The sequence below is a fragment of the Moschus berezovskii genome, chromosome 19, assembly GCF_049115385.1.
Source record: "Moschus berezovskii isolate FMDL1 chromosome 19, NW_MosBer_1.0, whole genome shotgun sequence".
NCBI lineage: Eukaryota > Metazoa > Chordata > Mammalia > Artiodactyla > Moschidae > Moschus > Moschus berezovskii.
The window spans coordinates 75,821,094-75,841,400 of record NC_142478.1 but is presented as its reverse complement, the minus strand read 5'-3'; the positions used below and the strand labels follow the sequence as shown (position 1 = coordinate 75,841,400).

General features: G+C 66.8%; 1 protein-coding gene across 2 annotated transcripts; it reads left to right on the top strand.

Annotated features, from left to right (window-relative positions):
- Positions 1 to 336: 336 nt before the first annotated feature.
- On the top strand, positions 337 to 18,348 carry RTN4R (reticulon 4 receptor). Of its 2 annotated transcripts, none has more exons than XM_055404395.2 (2): positions 337 to 507; positions 16,699 to 18,348. In XM_055404395.2, the coding sequence occupies exons 1-2, from the start codon at positions 486 to 488 to the stop codon at positions 18,096 to 18,098; spliced, it is 1,422 nt and encodes a 473-aa protein (XP_055260370.2). In that variant the 5' UTR covers positions 337 to 485; the 3' UTR covers positions 18,099 to 18,348. The 2 variants fall into 2 exon arrangements, with proteins under 2 accessions (XP_055260370.2, XP_088684007.1); XM_088827881.1 differs by lacking the exon at positions 337 to 507 and adding an exon at positions 14,585 to 14,873 and having other exon boundaries at positions 16,693 to 18,348.
- The last annotated feature ends 1,959 nt before the right edge of the window (positions 18,349 to 20,307 follow it).

Here is a 20,307-nt window from a genome sequence, read left to right as displayed (position 1 = left end):
CCTGCAGGGGCCGCCGCCTCGTTAGAAACGCGCCGCCTTTGTCCCGGCCGCGCGGCGCCGCTGCACCGGGCGGGCCGAGCGCCTCCCCGCCGCCCAGCCCGCGTCCCCGGCCCACACCCCCCAGCCGGCCCGGCCCGGCCAGGCCCGGCCCGGCGCGCGCAGGTGGGCGCCCCGCCCGCCGCCAGGCCCCGCCCCGGCCCGCCCCCGGCCCGCCCCGCCCGGCCCGGCCGGCGGGGACCCGGCGGAGCGCTCGCGCGTCAAACCACATGATCCCATAAAACATTCATCGGCTCCCGGCCCGCCGCCCTCGCCTCCGCGCCGCCGCCCGCAGCCCAGCCGACCGGGCGGAGCGCGCAGCCTCGTCCCGCGGCCGGGCCGGGGCCGGGCCGGAGCGGCGGCGCCTGGATGCGGACCCGGCCGCGGGCGGACGGGCGCCGGCCCCGGAGCGACTTTCGGTTCCCGACGCGCCCCGCCCGACCCCTACGATGAAGAGGGCGTCCGCCAGAGGTGAGTGCCGCGCCCGGGCCGGCCGCGCGCGGGATCCGGGCGCCCCTCCCCGAGCCGCGGGGCGCGCCCGGGCTGCCGGGGGCTGCGGAGGGTCACCGCAGTGCCGCCCGGCCCCGGGAGGGCGGAGCCCGCGGCGGCAAGAAAAGTTGCCGCTTGACGGGAAAGTTGGCGGCGGCGGCGGGGCCGGCGGCGGGGCCAGGGTGGGGGGTCCGCTGTCGGGAAGGGTGGGGTCCCGCTTCGGAGCGCCCGGCCGCGAAGGGGTTAACGAGCAGGTCTGCAGAAACGCGGGCACCCAGCAGGGGTTGGGGTGTCCAGCCGCCTCCCTCCTCGCGCCCTGGGGACTCGGCTCAGGACCTCTGGTTTTTCTGGGGTCAGACCGCAGCGGGATGATGGGGGCGTTGGCGACAGTAGAGGGCGCGGAGGGCGGGGCTGACCCAGAGCTGTCCCCACCCAGGGGGCGGGCGAGGAGAGGTGCAGGCAAGCACCCCCCATCCGCAACCTGAGGGCCCCTGCGGGCTGCGCGGAGGGGAAGGGGAGGTGGAGGGGCTCGAGCGCCCCCTCCCTGGCGGCTCCCGCGGGACCCTGCCCCTCTACCTGGTGTGAAGGGCTGGGAGCGGGTGGAGCATGCGTTGCCTGGAGGGTGCGCCCCTGGTCTCCCCCCTTCATGTCCGTGGTGCCGCAGGCTGCACACGTTTTTCTGCACGTGTTCATGTCCACAAGGCTGCACACTTGCACACGCATGTGCACACACGTGCCAGGCTGCCCCGCGTGCACGCGCGCACACACTGTGGTGCACATCCACCCCCGCCCGCACGCCCACGGCCACGCGTGCACATAGCACGGGCGCTGTGGTCGCCTCGGTGGGCTCACGCTGGGCGCACGGGAGCACGTGTCCTGGCGGGGAGGCTGGGCAGCGGGAACTGGGAGGGGGAGTTGGTGGTGGTGGGGTTAATTGGGCTGGATGAGCCGCCCGTGTCCAGGGATCCTGCGTGCCCAGCCCCCGAGCCTGTGTGGCCTGAATTCGGTATGCGTCTGCACGTGTGTCTGTGTTCGCATGACGGCGTGTTCCTGCGAGCAGGGCGGCATGTGTCTCTTCCACTCCAGGCGCAGGTGCCCTGTGTGCCCAGACAGGCCATGGCTGGCTTCCCCCCGCCCGGTTCTGTAGCAGAGCCCTGGGAACCGTGTGCTGGGAACTAGTTCAGTGCCAAGCCCTGGGCTTGAGGCCAAAGAGGTGTCTGATTGTCCTCCTCCCCCCAGGCTGGGGCAGAGCTGGCTGATGGGCGCTGGGACCCACCTGGGTGGGGAAGGCCCACTTCACACCTCGAGGTCAGTGCCTCAGTGCCGTGACACACAGGCCAGCCCTAGGCACGCCCCAGAGTCTGCCACTTGGTCCAGCTCAGGATAGGCATGTGCCCACCCCGCAGCTGACCCAGGGTGACCTCACGAAGGCTCTGTCCCTGGTGGCTGGTGGTCTCCACGGCAAGAATCCTCTGGGTGAGAGGTTCTGTGGTGGGTCACCTGCCTCAGCTGCTAGGGTGGAGGACTGAGGTAAGGGTGTAGGTTACCCGCTCTCACCATGGTGAGCAGGACCCCAGGCCAGGGCTCAGAGAGGTGGGGCCACACCACCTGGCCCCCTCCAACAAGGCCAGTCTTTGTAGAATGAGGACAAGCAGCTCGCCCCTATAGGCTGTGGGGTGGGTCCCGTGATGGGGCAGGCAGTTGGGGCTGGCTGCTCCCTTTCTCAGCCTCAGTGTTCCCATCTGTAAAGTGGGTACCCTCCCCACTCCTGCTCCACTGGAGGTGAGAGAGGAACCAGTGCCCACATGAGGCAGGAGGCTGCTCACAGACCCCGGTGCCTGGGTGTGGAATGGTCCCAGCTCCGCCACCAGCCATGGTGTGACCTTGGGTGTGCTGTTCACCTCACTGGGGACATGGGTCAGTGATCAGGCCTCCCTCGGGAGCAGCTAGGGACACGGAAAGGGTGAGGCCCCCACGGAGTGCTGGCCCCAGTGCTTCTGCTTGCAGCTTACTGAGAACACCACCACCACCACCCGCGCTGGTCTGCAGTTCCCACACACGGAAGTCCTGGAACCTTGCACTGCCAGCAGGACACTCCCCACTAAGATGGAACAAAGGCCCATGGAGATCCCTGGGGAGCTGGAGAAGGGAGGGGCAAGTGGGGGGCAGAACGAAGAGAGGGCGTTGCGGGAGGGGGACGTGGCCACGTGTGTCCCCCACGCCAGGCTGCTGAGCCCCGAGCCTTGGTTTCCTGAGGCGACGATCAGTGCCAGCCAGGGGCCCGCGGTCAGGGCTGGCTCTCCCCGTGGTCGTGGAGGAGAGGTGGGGCAGGCGAGCCCGGGCCGGGAGTCTCAACCAGCAGGAGGTCTTGTGGGGGGTCTGTGGGAGACATGCTGGGGCTCCAGGAGGCAGGGGGGACCCCCCGGGGGGCCGTGTTTCCTGCTCTCCTGGGCCTGTAGCCAGAAAGTCCCCACAGAGCCTCGGTCTGTGCGTGCACAGGGGGTCAGGAGCCCGAGGGGAGAATAGGGGTGTCGCTGGGAGCGGGGGTAGGTGTGAGTGGCTCCCCCGCCCCCGGCCCGTCCTGGCCTTCCTGACTGCTCTTGGCTCTGCATGGTCAATGTGCCCTGACCTCCGACCCCCAGGTCCACCTGCTCCTCCCCTCACAGCGGCCGGTCCCCAGATCCCACCTTTGCTCCTCGGTGGCCCTCCACTCACTCCCTCACTGACTCCCTGGCTCTCCTGGCCTGTCAGACCCCCTCTGAGCCCGGCAGCTGAGGGCCGTGGCCCTTGCCGGTCTTGAGCTGCTAGGACTGAATGCTTTTGAAGGACAGGTGACCACGGAGCTGGAAGCATCCGCCCGGGCCCAAGGACGGGCAGCACCCGCAGCCTACATCTCCGCCATCGCTAGAGCCCGTGGGTCTGGCCGGGCGTCTTCTGCCGCAGTTTCTTCCTTGGTCGTTTTATCTTAAACTCTGCGCACGATGGGACCCCATCCTGTGTGTCCGGGTGAGCGGGTGAGGGTGGAAGCCCTTTCTGAGGACCTGCCTTCAGTCCTGCGTCCTAAGCAGCCTTGGCCTCTCACGGCGGCCGCTTGTGTCAGGGGACCGGGTGCAGACTCCACGCAGGTGCCGGGGGGCGTGGCCAGGTGCCCACCTCCCCCCTTAGAGGAGGCGGGGCCTGGCCCAGCCCCGCCCACCTCCCCGGAGCCCGGCTCCAAGGGCCTCTCACGCCCCGCCTGCGCCTGCTGGCCGCACCCTGGTCCAGCCCTGGTGCCCCTGGCGCTGTGGGCCGGCCTCTCCCCTGCCGCCTTCTGACAGCCCCCACCCCGGCCCTGCAGAGTCCTGACTGCCGTCTCCTAGCAGGCCTGGGGTGGACAGTGGGCCGTGGGGGCCCTGGCCACGGCCTTGCCCCTGCCCACCCTAACCCAGAGGCGGAGCTGAAGGAGCCGGGCAGCCGCACTCACACCGGGCACGTGGCAAGCTCCAGCCGGGCCCTGGCATGTGGAGCCGGGCCCATGCTGACACGGGGAGCCTGGGAAAGGAAACGGGGTGTCCCGAGCTGACTCAGCTTTGTTCAGGCAGCCACCTGGCACCCCTGGGCGGGGGAAGGGTGCTCCTTAGCCCAACGCCATCACAGAGCAGGCTCCAGGGGATCTTGGTTCCACGGAGTGTTGGGGGGACTGGACGAGCGTTTCGTGGTCAGGTGGGTTTGGGACTGGCTGGGTAGGAGGTGCTGATGGAGCTTCTTTACTTCAGGGCGTCAGAGGGGCAGAGCCCCTCTGACGGGCACTCTGTGTAGCACGCTGAGGGCCTGCGGTGCCCAGGAGCCCGCTTTGGGAACCAGTGGCTGAGATCCAATGGAAGGGCTGGGAGGGGGACCTTGGGGCCCCCACCCAGGGCCACAGGGAGGGTGGGCGTCCCACACAAGCCCTGCAGCGATGCACCTGGTGGGCGGAGGGACCTTGCTCTCCTGGCAGCAATGCAATGTGCAAATTTAACCTTTGGGTTTATGGCTCTATTTCTTTGCAGCAAATGTCACGGGAAATGTCAGGCTGAGGCTGAAGCTGATGGGTGAGGGGCCCATCGAGGAAGGGGGTGGGGTATTGAGGGGCTCAGGCCATGGCAGGGCCCTGGGTCCCTCACCTCCTCCAGGAAGCCCTCTCAGATTGCCCTTTAACTGCTTGGGCCCAGCACGGTGTCCCTGGTCTGTCCCAGCCCTTGCGACCTTGCTGAGACGGTGCCTTTATTTACCTCCCGCCAGAGCCCAGATGGGACGGGCTCAGGAACCTGCCAGAATTCTCAGCCTGAAGTCTGGCAGCCATTGGATCAGCCCGGGCAGGGCCAGCCTGCTGTGTGACCTTGGGCAGCGCCACCCTCTCCCGGTCACCAGAGGCCTCGTCTGTGACCCACAGCGGCCGATACCTGGCCCGGTGCCTTCATGGGTGGGAAAACGCCGAGTCGGAGGTGTGTGGGGTGCTGGGTGTGTGTGCGGGGCCCGTGGGGGCGGGGGGCTGGCTCATGGCATCCTGTGGCTGCTCCAGGCAGAGAGTAGGTGCTCAGCACACACAGAGAGGACTTGCACGGCTGGCGGGGCTCAAGGCCAGTGGGCAGTCTGCAGCCACTGGACCTGCTGGCCTCTGGGCCAGCTGGGCGGGGCCAACTCTGAGGCCTCAGCCTGGCCTGCCCCAGAGCACCGTCTGGGCCTCAGCTCCCAGGGCTTGGTTAACAAATGTCCGCTGCCTCCAGGCTGTGTGCCAGGCATGTGTGGATGAGGGGGTCTTGGGCCCCTGGGCTGCCACCCCTGGCAGCTCTGCACCTGTTTCCTTCCACATGCCTCTCTGGGGGTCTCGGGCTCCCCAGCCTCAATCTGTCTGGTGGTCATTGCCCTGTACCTCGTGTCCCTCCATCCCTGCATCTGGGCCCGAGGCCCAGCGTCCTAACCACCTCCCGCTACCCTTCCCCAAGGGCAAGTCCAGTGTCAAGCCGGACCCCTCCCTGCCCCGCCGCTGTATGCCTCCCCGGGGGTCTGCTGCATACCAGCCCACTCCTGGGCCCGCAGCCACGGATGCCTACGTATCCTCGCCGCCATCTCCTCTCCCTTTCAGGCTCTGAGACGCTGTCCTAAAACACGCTGCCAGCCAGGCCCCGCATGCCCTGAACTCGCCCGTGTCCACCCCTCCCCCACCCCCGATGAGGCCTGCACTGGGAGTCATTCGGGAAAGTCTCTTCCGCTCCAGCTCCCGGGTCCTAGCATCTGGCACTCACACACCTGCCTCCCCACTGTCCACATCTCCAAGTTCAGCCCAGGGCTGGCATCGGGGCGCAGACTGGGGTGGGTGCAGGAACAGTGGGGTGGCCTCAGGAGTGCCCTGAGTCAGCGTCCAGGGCCCCGGGCGCTGGTGGTCTTTGGGGCCAGTGGCTGTCGAGCACAGGCCGGTTGCCCAAGGTGGCCCCCAGGGTGCAGGTCTGCAGAGGGTGCCCACCTGTGGGCAGTGCTCTCCACGAGGGCACAGGGGCCCTGCGTGGGGAGCCTGGGCTTTGGCCCCGGGCCAGCCATGCCCCAGCAGGCACCTCACCCTCTTTGCCTCCCTGCCACTCTGGAAGTTTCTAAGGGAGTCGGTGGAGACTGGGGGCTTGGCTGTCCCAGCTCTTGGGGCCCATTTCTGCTCAGCTGGGACCCCCTGCCCTGTGCTGGGCTGTGCTATGGGAACAGAGGCTGTGATGGTGCTGCCTGAGACCCCCATGTCCTGCCCTGCTCTGAGAACATCAGGTGGCCCTCAGACTGGAGTGTGGGTTCCCCAACCCGTGCGCCCCGTCCGGGCCCCCACCCACCTGCCTGCCCGCTGCGTGGCAGCCTCCCCTTGGGGTGGTTGGTTCGGCCTAGCAGCCAAGGCCGGGCTTGGGGAGCACCCTCCTCAGCCCTGCCGGTGGGGTGAGCTGTGCCCCATGCCTCACATGACGTGAGGGGCAGGGGGACCCCCGACAGGTCCCTGAGGGTGGCTGGCTTCCAGCTGTGTCCCCGGCAGATGTCCCATGCAGGGCTGTGGGGACCTTGAGGTTCCTGTGCCATATTCAGGCCCTCAGGTCCCGGGGAGACACCTGAAAGTCCACGAGGGTCCCCAGAGGAGCTGGCATGGGCGCTGGCAGGCTGGTGAGGAGCCTGAGGCCTGGGCCCCACCGGGCCCCCGATGAGGACACACTGGGCCCCCGTCCTGGCCCAGGACCAGGGTCTCCTGGTGCGAACAGAAGCCCCAAGACCCCGGGATGGCCTGCTGCATGGGGCTCGGGAGGGTGGGGTTGGGGGTGGGGGTCAGATGAGTAGGGGGCCAAGAGGGCTGTAGGGAGGGGTGCGGGGAGCTCGAGCTGGATGGATGGGGCCATGGGGGCGGGAGTGGCGAGTTCCAAGCTCCCACAGGCGGGCACGGGGCCCCTGGCCAGGTCTAGGCCGCACATCATCTCCCGGCCTCAGAACCAGTTTCTGCCAGGCAGAGGCTGACACGGGGACAGGTGTGACAAGCGTCTGGCTTCCTGTGCAAGAATCGGCAAAAGAAAAACTCTCCCCATAGAGATGTTCCTGCTGAGTCCCTCCCGGACATGACTGAGAGGGCCCATCACAGCCGAGACAGATGGTGGCCCTGGAGACCGCACTCATCACCTGCTCCCGGGGCAGCGAGCGGGGCGGCCATCAGGGGGCAGCAGCCTAGTGGTTCAGCGCCTCTCCAGAGCCCTCCCTTCAGCACCTTGCCCTTTCAGGCACTGGGAATCAGAAAGGTTCCCCGTCCAACCCCTGCGGCCCATTTCCTGCCAGGTGGGCAGCTCGGACGTGGGAGTGGGAGTCACTGTCCCCACGTTGCCAGGTCTGGCTGTCTGAGCTCTTTGGCTGAGGGGACGGGTCTGCAGAGGGTGGACCACCGGGCATGGCCCTCAAGGGGCTCCCGCTGTCGGGATGGCCTCCCCTGCACCTCCTCCTGGGCAGCCGCCCCGTCCAGTGTGGGCACGTGAGGCCAGATGGACCGACGGAGAACATGTCTGACTCACCCTGTTCATGCCTATGGGCCGGGGAGGGGGGTGGGGCAGAAACAAGCAGGGAGACTGTCAAGGGGACCGTGGAGTGGGGTGCAGGGCCCCAGCCCGTGGGGGTCTTTTGGGTTCACACTCTCCACCCCCTCATTCACAGACTACAAACCTGGGTCTGAGAAACCAAGGTTGCTGGAGTCCCCGGGCTGAGCAGGGAGAGAGGACATGAAATAAATTAGGAAAAATTTGGGGGAAAAGGCAAACGTGTGTGTCAGGCTGGGCCGAGAGCGAGGGCCTGGGCGGGAGGCAGGGAGGACAGCTGGGAGCCAGGTGGGCGAGAGGCAGGGCCTCAGCGGGGCCAAGAGGTGTGACGTGCAGGTGGCCCCCAGTGCTCAGCTGTGGGGCGTCCCCAGCAATGCCCGGGGCCTTCCGGGGCTGCTCCCCACCCCGACCTCAGCCTCAGGCACTTCTGGGCCTGGGGGGCAGGTGGCAGAGGCCTGGTGGGGCGCCTGTCCCCGGGGCGGGTGCTCAGGAAACCAGGCCAGCTTGCCCGCCCCACCCCGGGGCGCCTGGCATAGCGGCCGAAGTGCCCTGACCTGCTTTTCCACGAGCAGCGGCACCCAGTGCTCCCACCCTCGCTGGCGAGAAGCCGCCAACGAGCTCCGTCCCAAATTGATTTCAAATAAGGCAGAGTTATCACACAATCATATAGGAATAATTTATCACTCGTTAATAAAAGAGCAATTACTTATTCACGTCACCCACCCCTCCCGCACGCTGGGCGTTTGGATACAGGCACGCGACTGGGGCTTGCATAGAGGCAGGGAGGAGGCCTGTCTGTGCTCTGCCAAGGTCAGCGGACCCCCCACCCCAAGGCCCCGGGGGGGTTTCCGCCTGGCTCCCCTGCTCCTGAGGGTCCCCAATCTGGGGTCAGGGGGTGGGATCTGTGACCCAGGAGCACCCAGGGTGGGGGACTCAGAGGCCCGGCGTACGGATGATCTTCAGGCTGGAAGCCATCCCTCCGAGAGCCTGGATTTCTGAGGCCTCAGAGCCGAGTGCCCAACGCTCCCTGGAGGCCGGGGGCGTCCTTGGCCACCCTTGGCCGAACAGCGGCTGAAGAGCAGCCAGCCGCCCGCTGTGTGCCGGAGGCTTGGGGAGCATCAGTCCCAGTTTCTCCCCCGCCCCGCACCTTGGAGACGCTGCCGCTAACCCACGTTCCTCTTCACCTTCTGGCAGAGACACTTTATTTTTTCTTTTTATTTATCTCTGTTTCTGAGGTTTCACTGCCAAGCCTGCAGTCTTTTTAAAAAGATAACACCATGGTCGGCCGCATCTTGCTCAAAGTTAAGGCCTGCGCAGGGCCCTGGGAGGCTGGTCCCGCGTGCCCTGTTCTTCCAGATGGTTACCCCCACGCGTGCGTGGCTCCGACCCAGCCCCCTCTGCTCCAGCACGCTCGCCAGCGAGGCTGCCAGTTGAATTCATAACCAGAGTTTCCTAACCCAGGTCACACAGATGCTCGTCACCGCGTGGCCGCAGGGGGTGACCCCTCGCTCTGGCATGGCCCTTGGTTTTTCCTGGAGTTTACAGCCGACTTTGTCTTTTGCCCTTGTCCCAGGTGCCACTCTTCAGGGCCTACTCTGCTCCACGGCAGGCACTCTGCTGGCAGTCTGGTTTCTCCCCGGCGCGGGGAGAGTATCTCCCACCAGGCCTTCACCCTGCCATCCCCTCCTGGGCCGGGCACAAGGCCATCCCTTCACAGCTGCCCCGACTGCCCTTCACTGAGTCTTTCTTGGGATTCGTGTTTCCCTCTCTGTGTGTTCATGTCCAGTTTTAGCTGAAGCACGTTCCACTAATAAAGGTCCCGTGAAGAACCAATCTGTGAGCCCTCGAACGTCAGCAGGTCTAAGCCGCGTGGCCCCCTCCAAAGTGAGTCTGCGGCCGTGTCACGGTTCCTCTCCTGACCCTGAGGCCGCGCCACAAATGTCGCACGTTGTGCCAGCCACTCGCCCGCGGGGTCTTCGGCCCCGGGAGGTGCTCAAGTTTTATTTCTTGGATAACTTTCCCTCTGGCCCTCTGTTTTTCTCTCTGGAGTTTCCTAAGGCAGGCGTTGCTTGTGTTCATCTTTTTCTCCTCTGCTTTTGCTGTTGTTGTTCTTTCTGGAAGACTCCCCTGACCTTGTTTTGCAAACTCCCCCTTGACTTTCGGTAATTTTAGCAGGTCTGTCTTTAGCTCCCGGGACTCTTCTTGTTTCCTGATGGCTCCTTTCCATAGCACCCTGTTCCTTCCTGTTTTACAGCCTCTTCCGTCCCTGTGATGACACTGGTTGGATTTCCCTAGTTTTTACCTGCTCACCGCACAGTTTCTGCTTCCTCTAGAGTCATTTCCACTTTTGTCAGCATTGGCACCTCTTCCAGACACCTGGTTTTCTGGTGTTTATTGGGGAGGCATGGAGGCTGGTGGGGTGCTCTGTTGAGAGAGAGGCCCATCGACTGGCAGGTGTGGGTGATCAGGCAGGAGCCACTCTGTACATCCCAGAGGCCACGGCGGAGACCAGAGCCGCCGGACCTTGGGGTCCACCTCGGGCAACCCATGGAGTGGGATGCCTGGGCTGGGGAGGCAGCACTCAGGGGGTCAGGGAGCCCAGAGCCTGCACTGGGCGGGGGGCTCAGCAGCTCACCCGCCGCAGGGGCTGCTTCCCCACCCAGCTCTCTGGGTCCCTTGGGTCTCAGGGCTTGCCCTGGTCACCTGGTGTGGCAGGCGAGGGTCTTGCACACTGTCCCCGGTCACCTGGTGTGCCCCTGCAGTGAGCGTCCTGCTGGCTCCCCATGGTCACTGCCTCTCCAACAGGCTCTGTGCCCATGTCTTAGGCGTGGGGTTGACGGTCATCGCCTCAGTACACTGGGGGCATATAGCTTAGCCCCCAGGAGTGAGAGGTGTCGGTGCCTTGGGTGTTCCCAAGAGGCCCACTGGCGCTGGGTGCATCTGAAGCTGGTGCGCCAGGGTAGACGGACAGGGCTGCCCTGGGAGCCAAGCTTGGCCACGAAAGCCCTGCACAACCTAAGACCCCGATGCTGGAGTGCTCGGGGCTGCCTCACGTCTGCCCTGTGCTGGGGCGGGGGAGGTCTCCCCTCCTCCAGGGCTCAGGGCCAGGTCACACAGGGAGCGGGGCACTCGCTGGCCCGCCAGCACCACGCCATCCACTTGGTGGGAGGAAGGGACAGAGAGTCAGGTTTGACGTACTTCCCCCAACGTTGGGATCCAGGCCGTGGCTGACGGATTTTCCCATTTAAGGACAAATAATAAAAGTGGGGCACCTTGGTCAGGAAAGGGGAGACGCCGTGGCGTGCAGGGCCTCCTTGCCAGCAGGCCTCCCGGAGCCTCCCGTGGACATGTGGCCACCGGGAGGCAGTGGCCTCGGCCGGTTGCAGTGTCTCCCCGGCCTGCCTCTAGCCAGGGTGCTCCGTGGGCCCTGCCGCTTCTCCCCACCGAGCCCCTTGCAGGCTGCTGCCCCACCCAAGCGCTGCCACTCAGTTTCAAAACCCCCAAGCACCCTGCCCGGGGTAAGCCCGTCTCGGAGCACAAACCACCCCGGTCTGGAGCTTTTGGGAGGACTTGGCCCTCCTGGGACAGCAGGAGCAGGCTCCCAGTCCAGCTGCCCCTTGGGTCAGCAGTGACCGCAGAGGTCAAGAGCCAGGACAGGCTGATCCCCGGGGTGAGCGGTCCAGGGCCTCCAGAGCCCAGCATTGTCTTCTCAGAGTCGAGTAAGTCCCGCTCTGCAGAGGCCGCCACTGGCCTCATCACTGATGCCGACAAGGGCCAAGGGCTCAGGAGCCACTGACGTGACGGCCCGTCAGCTTCTGCCACAAAGGCCAGCCGACACCTCGGCCCGGCCCAGGGGCTCCCACATCTGCCAGCGTTGCCTCATCACAGCAGCCCCGGGGCCGTCTAGCGGGCTCTCCTCTGAGCCTGGATCACCCAGGCCCCATCAGCACGTGTCCAGAGAGGGTGTGTGTGTGTGTGTGTGTGCGTGTGCATGCCCGCGGTGCACAACCGAAGTGTGGGCCCCAGGCGTGGGCTCCCGCGCTGCAGCGGCCTTGCTGCAGGCGGCCAACAGGGCCTCGCGAGAACTGTCAGCTTCGAGCTGGCCTCTGAGGCAAGGTCCTGGGAGGACAGGGGAGGGCGGGAACAAGCCCTGTTGACCCTGCCAGGCTCGGCATTTGGTCTGGGACAGGAGCGGGCAGTGGATGGCATCAGGGCAGGCTGGTGGGCCTGGTGGTAGCTGTGTGGCAGCAGGTCCCAGGCCCTGGCGTGGGGCACGCCCTGTCTCTGAGCGCCCCCGGGGCAGGGGCATGTTGGCCAGCAGCCAGTTTCTCATTAGCGTCCTCTGGGGACGCGAGTTGACACTGACCACTGCATTGCATTAGCACAGGACCCTGAAGAGCCAGCCGTGCAGACAGAGATCCCCTGGTAATCAGGCAGCCGGTGTTTGCTGTGGGCCTGATGGTGTGCGTGGTGGGAGGAAGAAGTGCCTGCTGAATCCCTGCTGGGAGCTGGGCGTGGCCTGCACCAGTGGTCCTGGGGCTGGACCAGGCTTCCGGTCTGGTGTCATTAGTGCCCCCCGACCCCGTGCCCCGTGGGGCCCCGGGGTGGGGGCCGGGGAGGTGGGCGCCGAGGAAGAGTACGTGCCTGGACAGGGCGGGCCCCAAGTCCTGCGTGCCGGCGGCCCAGCCCTGGCTCCGAGGCCTGTGGCTCACGCACCCTGTGTCCCGCTCGTCAGAGGGTGCTCTGGCTCCTCACCTTGCAGCGGGCTCCAGCACGCCTCCCTCAAAGTCTGCCTGCAGCCAGCTGGGCTCCGTGGCCCCAGCAGCCCCCAGATGCCACGTGGTGGGGTCTAGCATGCACCGGGACCACAGGGTCCCAGCAGGGCCACGCCCAAGCCACCCTCGGAGAACGCGGGTGGACGCGCTCTGCACCCAGGCCTCCCGCTTCCGTGCGGCCAGGCCCCCTCCCCGTCACCCTCTGCATAACTGCCTCCCAGGTGCCATGTTGGCTGGAAATCGGGGGCCTGAGGCGGGGCTGCTGGCTGAGGTGGCAGTGGGAGCTTTGGCTCTCTGCGGCTCAGGCAGGCCTTTCAGCGCCCAGACCCCCAAGATTGGGACGCCTGCCAGTCCAGTGAGCTATGAGCGGGTGCCCCCCTGCCACCCCCAAACCGCACCCCCTCGCCTGTGAAACAGGCGACACACTAGTTCCCCGGAGACCGCTGGGCCTGCTCACCCCGGGTCTGCCCGTCACGGGCTCTGCCCACAGCGGGCCTGTCTCCCCCACTGCTTGGCCCCATGTCCAGCACCCTCCTGCCACAGTGGGTCACCTTGCCCGCTAGGGATCGGGCCAGCCCACGCCCCACCGCCACCCACCACCGAACAAGGCAAGGGGCCCAAAACGGCCGGCCACGTGTGCCGCGCTGAGCGTGTCTGTGCCTGCCGGCCGGACGGAAGGTGGGTGGCGAGGACGAGAAACAGCGATGACCGAGGGGGACAGATGGACGTCGGGGGCGGGCGGTGAGCCCGTCGCGGGTGGGGCCGGCAGGGATGGGGTGCGGGCGCAGCCGCGCTGGGGCGCCGTGACCCTCTGCGGCGCGTGGACGCCACCCCCACCCAAGCTATTTCTGGCCTGGCTAAGCTGGCTGTGGCCTTCTGTTCTGCCTTGTAACCACGGTCGGCAATGTGACCCTCTGTGGGACGTTCTTGGTGCTCGAGAGGGTCCTGGGCGGATGCTGCCCAAGCCCACCACAGTCCGCCGGCCCCGGGCTCCGGGACCCGTGGCCAGCTGCCCACACCTCCGAGCCTGGGCCCTGCTCCAGCCGTGGCCATGCCGGCTGCCCTTTGGGCCGAGACTGCTGGTGCCTCCTGCCCCTCCTGGCCGTTCTGTGGCTCCTTGTTTTGCCCACGTTCCCCCAGGACCTGCTCTGAGTGGCAGCAGGTCACAGTTTAACCGCTCACTGCTTCCTAATCTGAAGGTGGGCTCACGCACCAAAAAGAAAACGGGTTCTTGTGTGACTACAACTCAGGCCTTTTTGCACCAGCTGGTGGGCCCTCGTGACAGCCCGCAGAGTGGGTGTCACAGCCACCCCGTTGCCGCAGGGAGGCTCTGAGCCTCAAGGCTGGCAGCCCTGCGCCATCTCTTTGGTGCTGATGGCCTTGCATGCCACGCCAGGCCTGACACCTCCCAGCCTCCCGGCCTTGTCAGCCAGCCAGAAGGAGAGACCCTGAACAGCATCTGGTCCCCATGACCCCCCCCAGGCCCGAGGGGCTGGTCCTCCCCTGAGTGCAGCCCTGAACCACCACTCCAGAGAAGACCCGGCCTAAGCCGGAGGTGCCTCTCTGCGGGGAGAGCACCGGAGGAAACCCCAGCCATTCTGTGAGGAGGACCGGGGACAGGAGGGCTTGGCTCTGGGGGAAGCTGAGGGGGCTTGCTGGTCTGGCATGGGACCTGGGTTGTGAGGCTTGCAGGGGCCCTGAGAGGGTTTCTGTGAATGAGGCCCGCATGCAGGGCGGTTTTCTCACCTTGTATGCAGGAGGTCAGCTCCTACTGGGGTCCAGTGGGCGGCCAGCGGAGCCTGGGGGGAATTGAGGAGAGAGACAGGTGAGCAGGGCGCAACCTGAGGGCATCTGATGGGGGCAGACCTGGAGGCCTGAGAGGCCCGGACTGCGGAAGCCAGCAAGGGGCGGGGGGGCGGGAGGTGGTTTGTGGGACAAGGGGATGGGCTGGGAGACAGTCTGGGGATGGCTGAGGGACGGGGTTGGGGGGTTGGGGACCTTCTAAGGTGGGAGGGATTGGTGAGTGGTGGGGTCCAGGCCCTGGGGCGTGGCCAGGGGCAGCCTCCCACTACCTGGTGGGAGCTCCCATGTTCCAGGGCCCCCGCCATGACTATGAACACGTGGCCCAAAGTTGGGCTTGATTATCTCATAAAGAGATGCCCCCTCTGCTTGCTCAGCAGAGGGGTTGCCATGGAGACCAGCGGGCAGGCCCCAAGGGGGCCAGGCCAGAGCCAATTACTGCAGCTAAGACGAGGAGCGGGCCCACCACCAGCCGCTGTGCTGACAGCAGGGCCTGTGCAGAGGGACTGACCCTCAGAAGTTGGTTTCCAAAGAGCCGCCGGCTGGGCGAGAGGGGAGCCGTGTCTGTGTGCCTGATGCCTGCCTCCTGGCAGGGCCCAGGCACGTGGCCCGTGGCCTATGGTCCTCTGGAGGCCCCGCATGGGGATGGCCAGTTCTGGTGGTGAGCCGACCTCAACCCAGACAACTTCACGGACAGTGGCTGCAGGCCTGGGAGCCCCGGATCAGGCGGCGAGGGTAACAAAGCTCAGTCGGCAGGCATGCGGCAGGTTGGTCATGATGGCATGGCCCAGCTGTGGTGGTGAGGTCCAGAGTCTGGCCTGATGAGGACCTGCCCCCCGCCCGGCCCCCACCCCAGAGAGTCCCCTGCCACAAGGTTTCAAGAACTGGAAGTACCATTTTTATAGCACAGGCACATTCCATGGTAACAGCAGTGGAAGGCCACGGAGCTGGCTTCACCAGGCCCTGATTCCCAAAGGAGGCCTGGAAGGAGACAGTAGGGAGGGGATGCCAGCTAAGATGCCACCCGGTGACCTCCTGTGTGCTGCCATCCCAGGGAGGGGCATCCAGGACTTGCAGGGGGTGGGCCTGGGGCTTCCATGTCCCCAGCAGCCAACAAATGGCCCAGCCCCAGTGGACACACCCAGCCTGCTGGGCCTCTGGGCTTGGAGCAGGCGTCGGCACCTGCCCAGGCACAGAGGACCCAGGAGGGGGCAGGAGCCGAAGGTCACAGTCCTGGGTGGGGAAAGCTGGCCCATGGTCCTCTCCTTTCTCCCTCCCAGCTGCAACCCTAACACTTAACTGGCCTCAGGTCTGCAGAATCCTGCTCTTAGCTAGCTGCCAAGGAAGGTGTTAGCTGTCAATGCAGGTGTTAGCTGTCAACGAAGGTGTTAGCTGATAACTCAAGTGTTAGCTGATAAGCCGTAACCTTCCCAGGGGGATTCACATTTTAATAGACTCACTCTGGAGGCAGAAAGAACCTCTGCATTCAAAGCAGAGGCTCTAACAGTGGGGTGACAGGCAGGGAGCCCAGTGCTGGGCACGTGACCCTGCCCGTGAGCCCAGACTGGGGACAGCACCCAGGAGCGCCCTGCCACTCACTCCAGGTCTTGGGTGAGGCCCAGCGATGGGGAAGGGAAGAGGGGAGCTGCAACCCCTGGCTGGGGCGGAACCCCCTGGGAGAGTGTCTGGGCGGGAGGGTTGGGGGCAGCTGGACTGGAGTAAGCTCCTCACCCAGGTAGGAGATGGAGCAGAAAATGAGGCAGAGGAGGGGAGGCGGCCGGAGGTTCACCAGGAAACACGCCTGCCTGGAGGGGCTCTTGGGTGGGGCTGCAGCGCCCCCAGTCCTGGGCCTGTCTGGCCCCTGCCCCTGCCCTCGGGGCTCCTGATCCAGGGGCTGATGGGGCAGTTTCCTGGGTCTGGCTGTGGGACCAGACCCGGGCTGAGGGCGGAGGTGCTGCAGCTCCCAGCTCCCTAGGTGGTGAGGCCCCCTCAGAATCCAGGCAGGCCTTGGCTCCAGGGGCTCTGGGTCACAGCCCCACCCTTCCTGCAGCCTATGAGGACCTTCTTGGGGTGGGTAGTGCTGCTGCAGAAGCTGTCGGAAGCCAGGCCTGGGAGTGAGCTGTAGCCCCGGGCTCACGGCCTGAATGGGGCCCACCTGGTGAGCCAGTGTTTGCCAGGGGCTTGTCTCCCCGCCTGGCCTGTGAGCTGCTGGCGCTGGGGCTGCGCGTAGGCGCTCTGGAGTCTGCAGGTGTGCGTGTCCATCCCAGGAGGCCTTCCCGTGGACCCCGAATGGTGGCTGCGGCGTGGCAGCTTGTGTATTTGAGTCCCAGGCTGCAGTCAAGAGTTCCCGCGGAGCTTGAGACCCCTGGCGGGTTTTGGGGTGCAGCAGCTTCCTCATGGCGGGTGGGGCAAGGATCCCCCCACCGGAGGTCCCGGGGCGAAGCCCCGACCCAACAGGGCCCCACCCACTCAGGGGCGGAATCTCTCCTGCAAACCGCGGCCCCGCCCCGCCCACTCACCGCCCTCCGCTCTGCCCGCAGGAAGCCAGCTGCTGGCCTGGGTCCTGTGGCTGCAGGCGTGGAGGGTGGCGGCGCCCTGCCCGGGCGCCTGCGTGTGCTACAACGAGCCCAAGGTGACCACCAGCTGCCCGCAGCAGGGTCTGCAGGCTGTGCCCGCCGACATCCCGGCCGCCAGCCAGCGAGTCTTCCTGCACGGCAACCGCATCGCGCACGTGCCCGCCGCCGGCTTCCGCGCCTGCCGCAACCTCACCATCTTGTGGCTGCACTCGAACGCGCTGGCCCGCATCGACGCGGCCGCCTTCTCCGGGCTGGCGCTCCTGGAGCAGCTGGACCTCAGCGACAACGCGCAGCTGCGGGCCGTGGACCCCGCCACGTTCCGGGGCCTGGGCCGCCTACACACACTGCACCTGGACCGCTGCGGCCTGCGGGAGCTGGGCCCCGGCCTGTTCCGCGGCCTGGCCGCCCTGCAGTACCTCTACCTGCAGGACAACGGGCTGCAGGCCCTTCCCGACGACGCCTTCAGCGACCTGGGCAACCTCACGCACCTCTTCCTGCACGGCAACCGCATCCCCAGCGTGCCCGAGCGCGCCTTCCGCGGCCTGCACAGCCTCGACCGCCTCCTGCTGCACCAGAACCGGGTGGCGCGCGTGCACCCGCGCGCCTTCCGGGACCTCGGCCGCCTCATGACGCTCTACCTGTTTGCCAACAACCTCTCCGCGCTGCCCGCGGAGGCCCTGGCGCCCCTGCGGTCCCTGCAGTACCTGCGGCTCAACGACAACCCCTGGGTGTGCGACTGCCGGGCGCGCCCGCTCTGGGCGTGGCTGCAGCAGTTCCGCGGCTCCTCGTCAGAGCTGCCCTGCAGCCTGCCCACGCGCCTGGCCGGCCGCGACCTCAAGCGCTTGGCCGCCACTGACCTGGAGGGTTGCGCTGTGACCACGCGGCCGGCCCCTCCCGTCTGGACCGGCGGGCCTGCTGACGAGGAGCCTCTGGGGCTGCCCAAGTGCTGCCAGCCGGACGCCGCGGACAAGGCCTCGGTGCTGGAGGCCGGGAGGCCCGCCTCGGCTGGCAATGCTCTCAAGGGACGAGTCCCGCCCGGCGACAGCGCGCCGGGCAACCGCTCTGGCCCCAGGCACATCAACGACTCGCCCTTCGGGACCCTGCCGGGCTCGGTCGAGCCGCCCCTGACCGCGGTGCAGCCTGACGGCTCCCAGCCCCCGGGCTCCCCCACCACGGGCCCGCGCCGGCGGCCGGGCTGTTCCCGCAAGAACCGCACGCGCAGCCAGTGCCGTCTGGGCCAGGCGGGCGGCGGGGGCGGCGGGGCCGGCGGGGTGGAGGGCTCGAGCGCCCCACCCGGCCTCACCTGCAGCCTCGGCCCAATGGCTCTGGCGCTGGTGCTGTGGACGGTGCTCGGGCACTGTTGATTGGCCCCCGAGCGCAAGGCCTCACTCAGCAGCTGGGTGTGTGTACATACGGGGTCCCCTCGCGCCACCAGCCGGCCGGCCGGCCGCCCTCCCTGCAGTGCCGCCCGCCGCCCGCCCTCCTGCCCTTCCCATCTCCTCCCGTCATGTTTACAGGGCACGGCGGGCGTTTGTTCCAGAACGCCGCCTCCCGCCCGGAACGCGGTATATAGAGATATGCATTTTATTTTACTTGTGTAAAAATATTGGACAATGTGGAATAAAGAGCTCTTTTCGTAAGCTGTGGCCTCTCAGGCTGCGGGGTGCTGTGAGCCGGGGGAGGGGGTGAGCCGGGAAGTGCCGCCCCGCCCCCCTCACGGCACCCGGAGTGGGGGAGGGCCGCTGCAGGTGCTGCGGCCTGGGCGGGCAGCAAGACCCCTTTCAGCCCAGCACTTGTGCCAGCAGGGACCTGGGGCGCTCCGGCCGCCACCCCTCCCACCCCCCGCCCCCCCGGCCTTAAGGCTGACCCCCGTGTGACCTGGCCCCCTCCCTCCTGGCTGCCCTAACATTGGTGTCTCCAGCGCAGACCATGCCCAGCAAGACAAGACTGCCTTTGTGGTTCCATCTGCTCTGGGGTCGCACGGAGTCCCTAGAGGTCCCGGCCTCCCAGCGCCACTTCGGCTGCCCCCACCAGCTCCTCTGTGGATTGCGGGGGTCCCAAGGACCCTGCTGGTAGGCTCGGGTGGCCCTGATGGAGCCCTGGGCGGTGAGAGGCCCTGCAGGGGCTGTGTGCCACCCTCACCCCTGGGCCTGGGGGCTGAAGGCAGAGCCGGAGCTGGGCCTGCACTCCGCACGCCCACACCATTCTGCACACACGTGCACACACAGGCCAGGCAGGGACCACACGTGTGCACACATATGCACGCGCACGTGTGCTCACACGCAGCACGGTCAAAAATATCATGACGCACGTTTTCCCAAAACTTGGGTGTAAGGACTCGAACTAGAGAAGCCATGTGGCCGCCCCGCCCTCCCCCGGGGGCGGGGCCTGGGGAGGCGAAGCTGGAGGAGCACACAGTCCGCTGGTGGGGAGGGGGCGGGCCGCGAGCGTTGCGCGGAGCCAGCTGGCCGTGGGCGCGGCTGGGGCTCCAGAGCCCAGGGGAGGGGCAAGGGACCTGGTGTGCTCAGCAACCAGCCCCCGCTCCCCCACCCAGCCCCTCCACGCACCTGGTGGGGGCTCACACCCCCACCCCCGCCCCAGCCCAGAGCAGAATCGGGCTGCTGTGGGGAGAGGGGCTCTCTGTCTCTCAGGTCCGGCCCCTACCCTTCATGGCTGGGTGCTCCCACTACGTTCCTGGTGGCCAGGAAACTGCTGATGCCCATTTGCACAGAGCCTGGAGGCACAGCTGAGCTCCTCGCCTTGCTCACCTCCTGGGATAGGGTGGACACTGCTTCTCCCTGAGAGGTGCCTGTCTGCCCTTGGGGCACTCCTGAGGCTAACTGTGTCTGTTCCCACCAGTTGGCCCTTGGGTGGGAGCTGGGAGCCCCCCAGAGGCCCTGCCTCCATGGCCACACGCTCCTCCCGCTGCTCCTTGAGCCCCAGCGCATCTTCTGGGGGCCCTGTGTCCTCCTCCCAGCCCCCAGGACAGAGAAACCCAGGCCACAGCGAGCGGGGAACCAGGACAGGGCCAGCCAGGCCTCCGAGGGTGAAGCAGGTGGACTGGGGGTGGGGGTGCGGTCTCACGGACTCTGTCCCCGTTCTGATTTCCCGAAAAAGCCCATCTGGCCGCTGCATGCACAGTGGAGACTCGTGGGTGGACACACAAGTCTGGCCAGGCCCAGGTCAGATGGAGCCCAAGAGGGATGGGCATGTTTGGGCCGGACCCAGCAGAAGGCAGCAGTAGGCAGGGCTCCCGGCCCTGGCTGAGCAGCCTGTGCCTGAAGTGGGGGTGCCTGGAGGAGCAGCCCCTGTTGTCAAGGCCTAGGAGACATCTGGGCGGGGGTGTCGCGTGGGCTGTGCAGGCTGAGCTCAGGAGAGGGGCCCAGGCTGGAGGACAATTTGGGAGTTGTGAGTTTGGGTGATATTTACAGCCCAGGAAGCAATGACTTCACCAGCTGGCACTGGGCCCGGGGTGGCAGGCTCAGCTCCTGTGTGTCCCACCCAGCCCAGACCTCAGCCCATCACCGGGTCCCCGGGGGTCAGGCCCTCTGGACACTAGGAGCCAGGTAGGGA

Bases quoted from the DNA above. Each gene is read 5' to 3' on its own strand.
- RTN4R (XM_088827881.1), top strand. From the start codon at position 14,777: ATGGTCCTCTGGAGGCCCCGCATGGGGATGGCCAGTTCTGGTGGTGAG. The intron at 14,874-16,692 runs CCCCGGATCAGG...CCTCCGCTCTGC, and splicing joins AGTGGCTGCAGGCCTGGGAG to CCGCAGGAAGCCAGCTGCTG.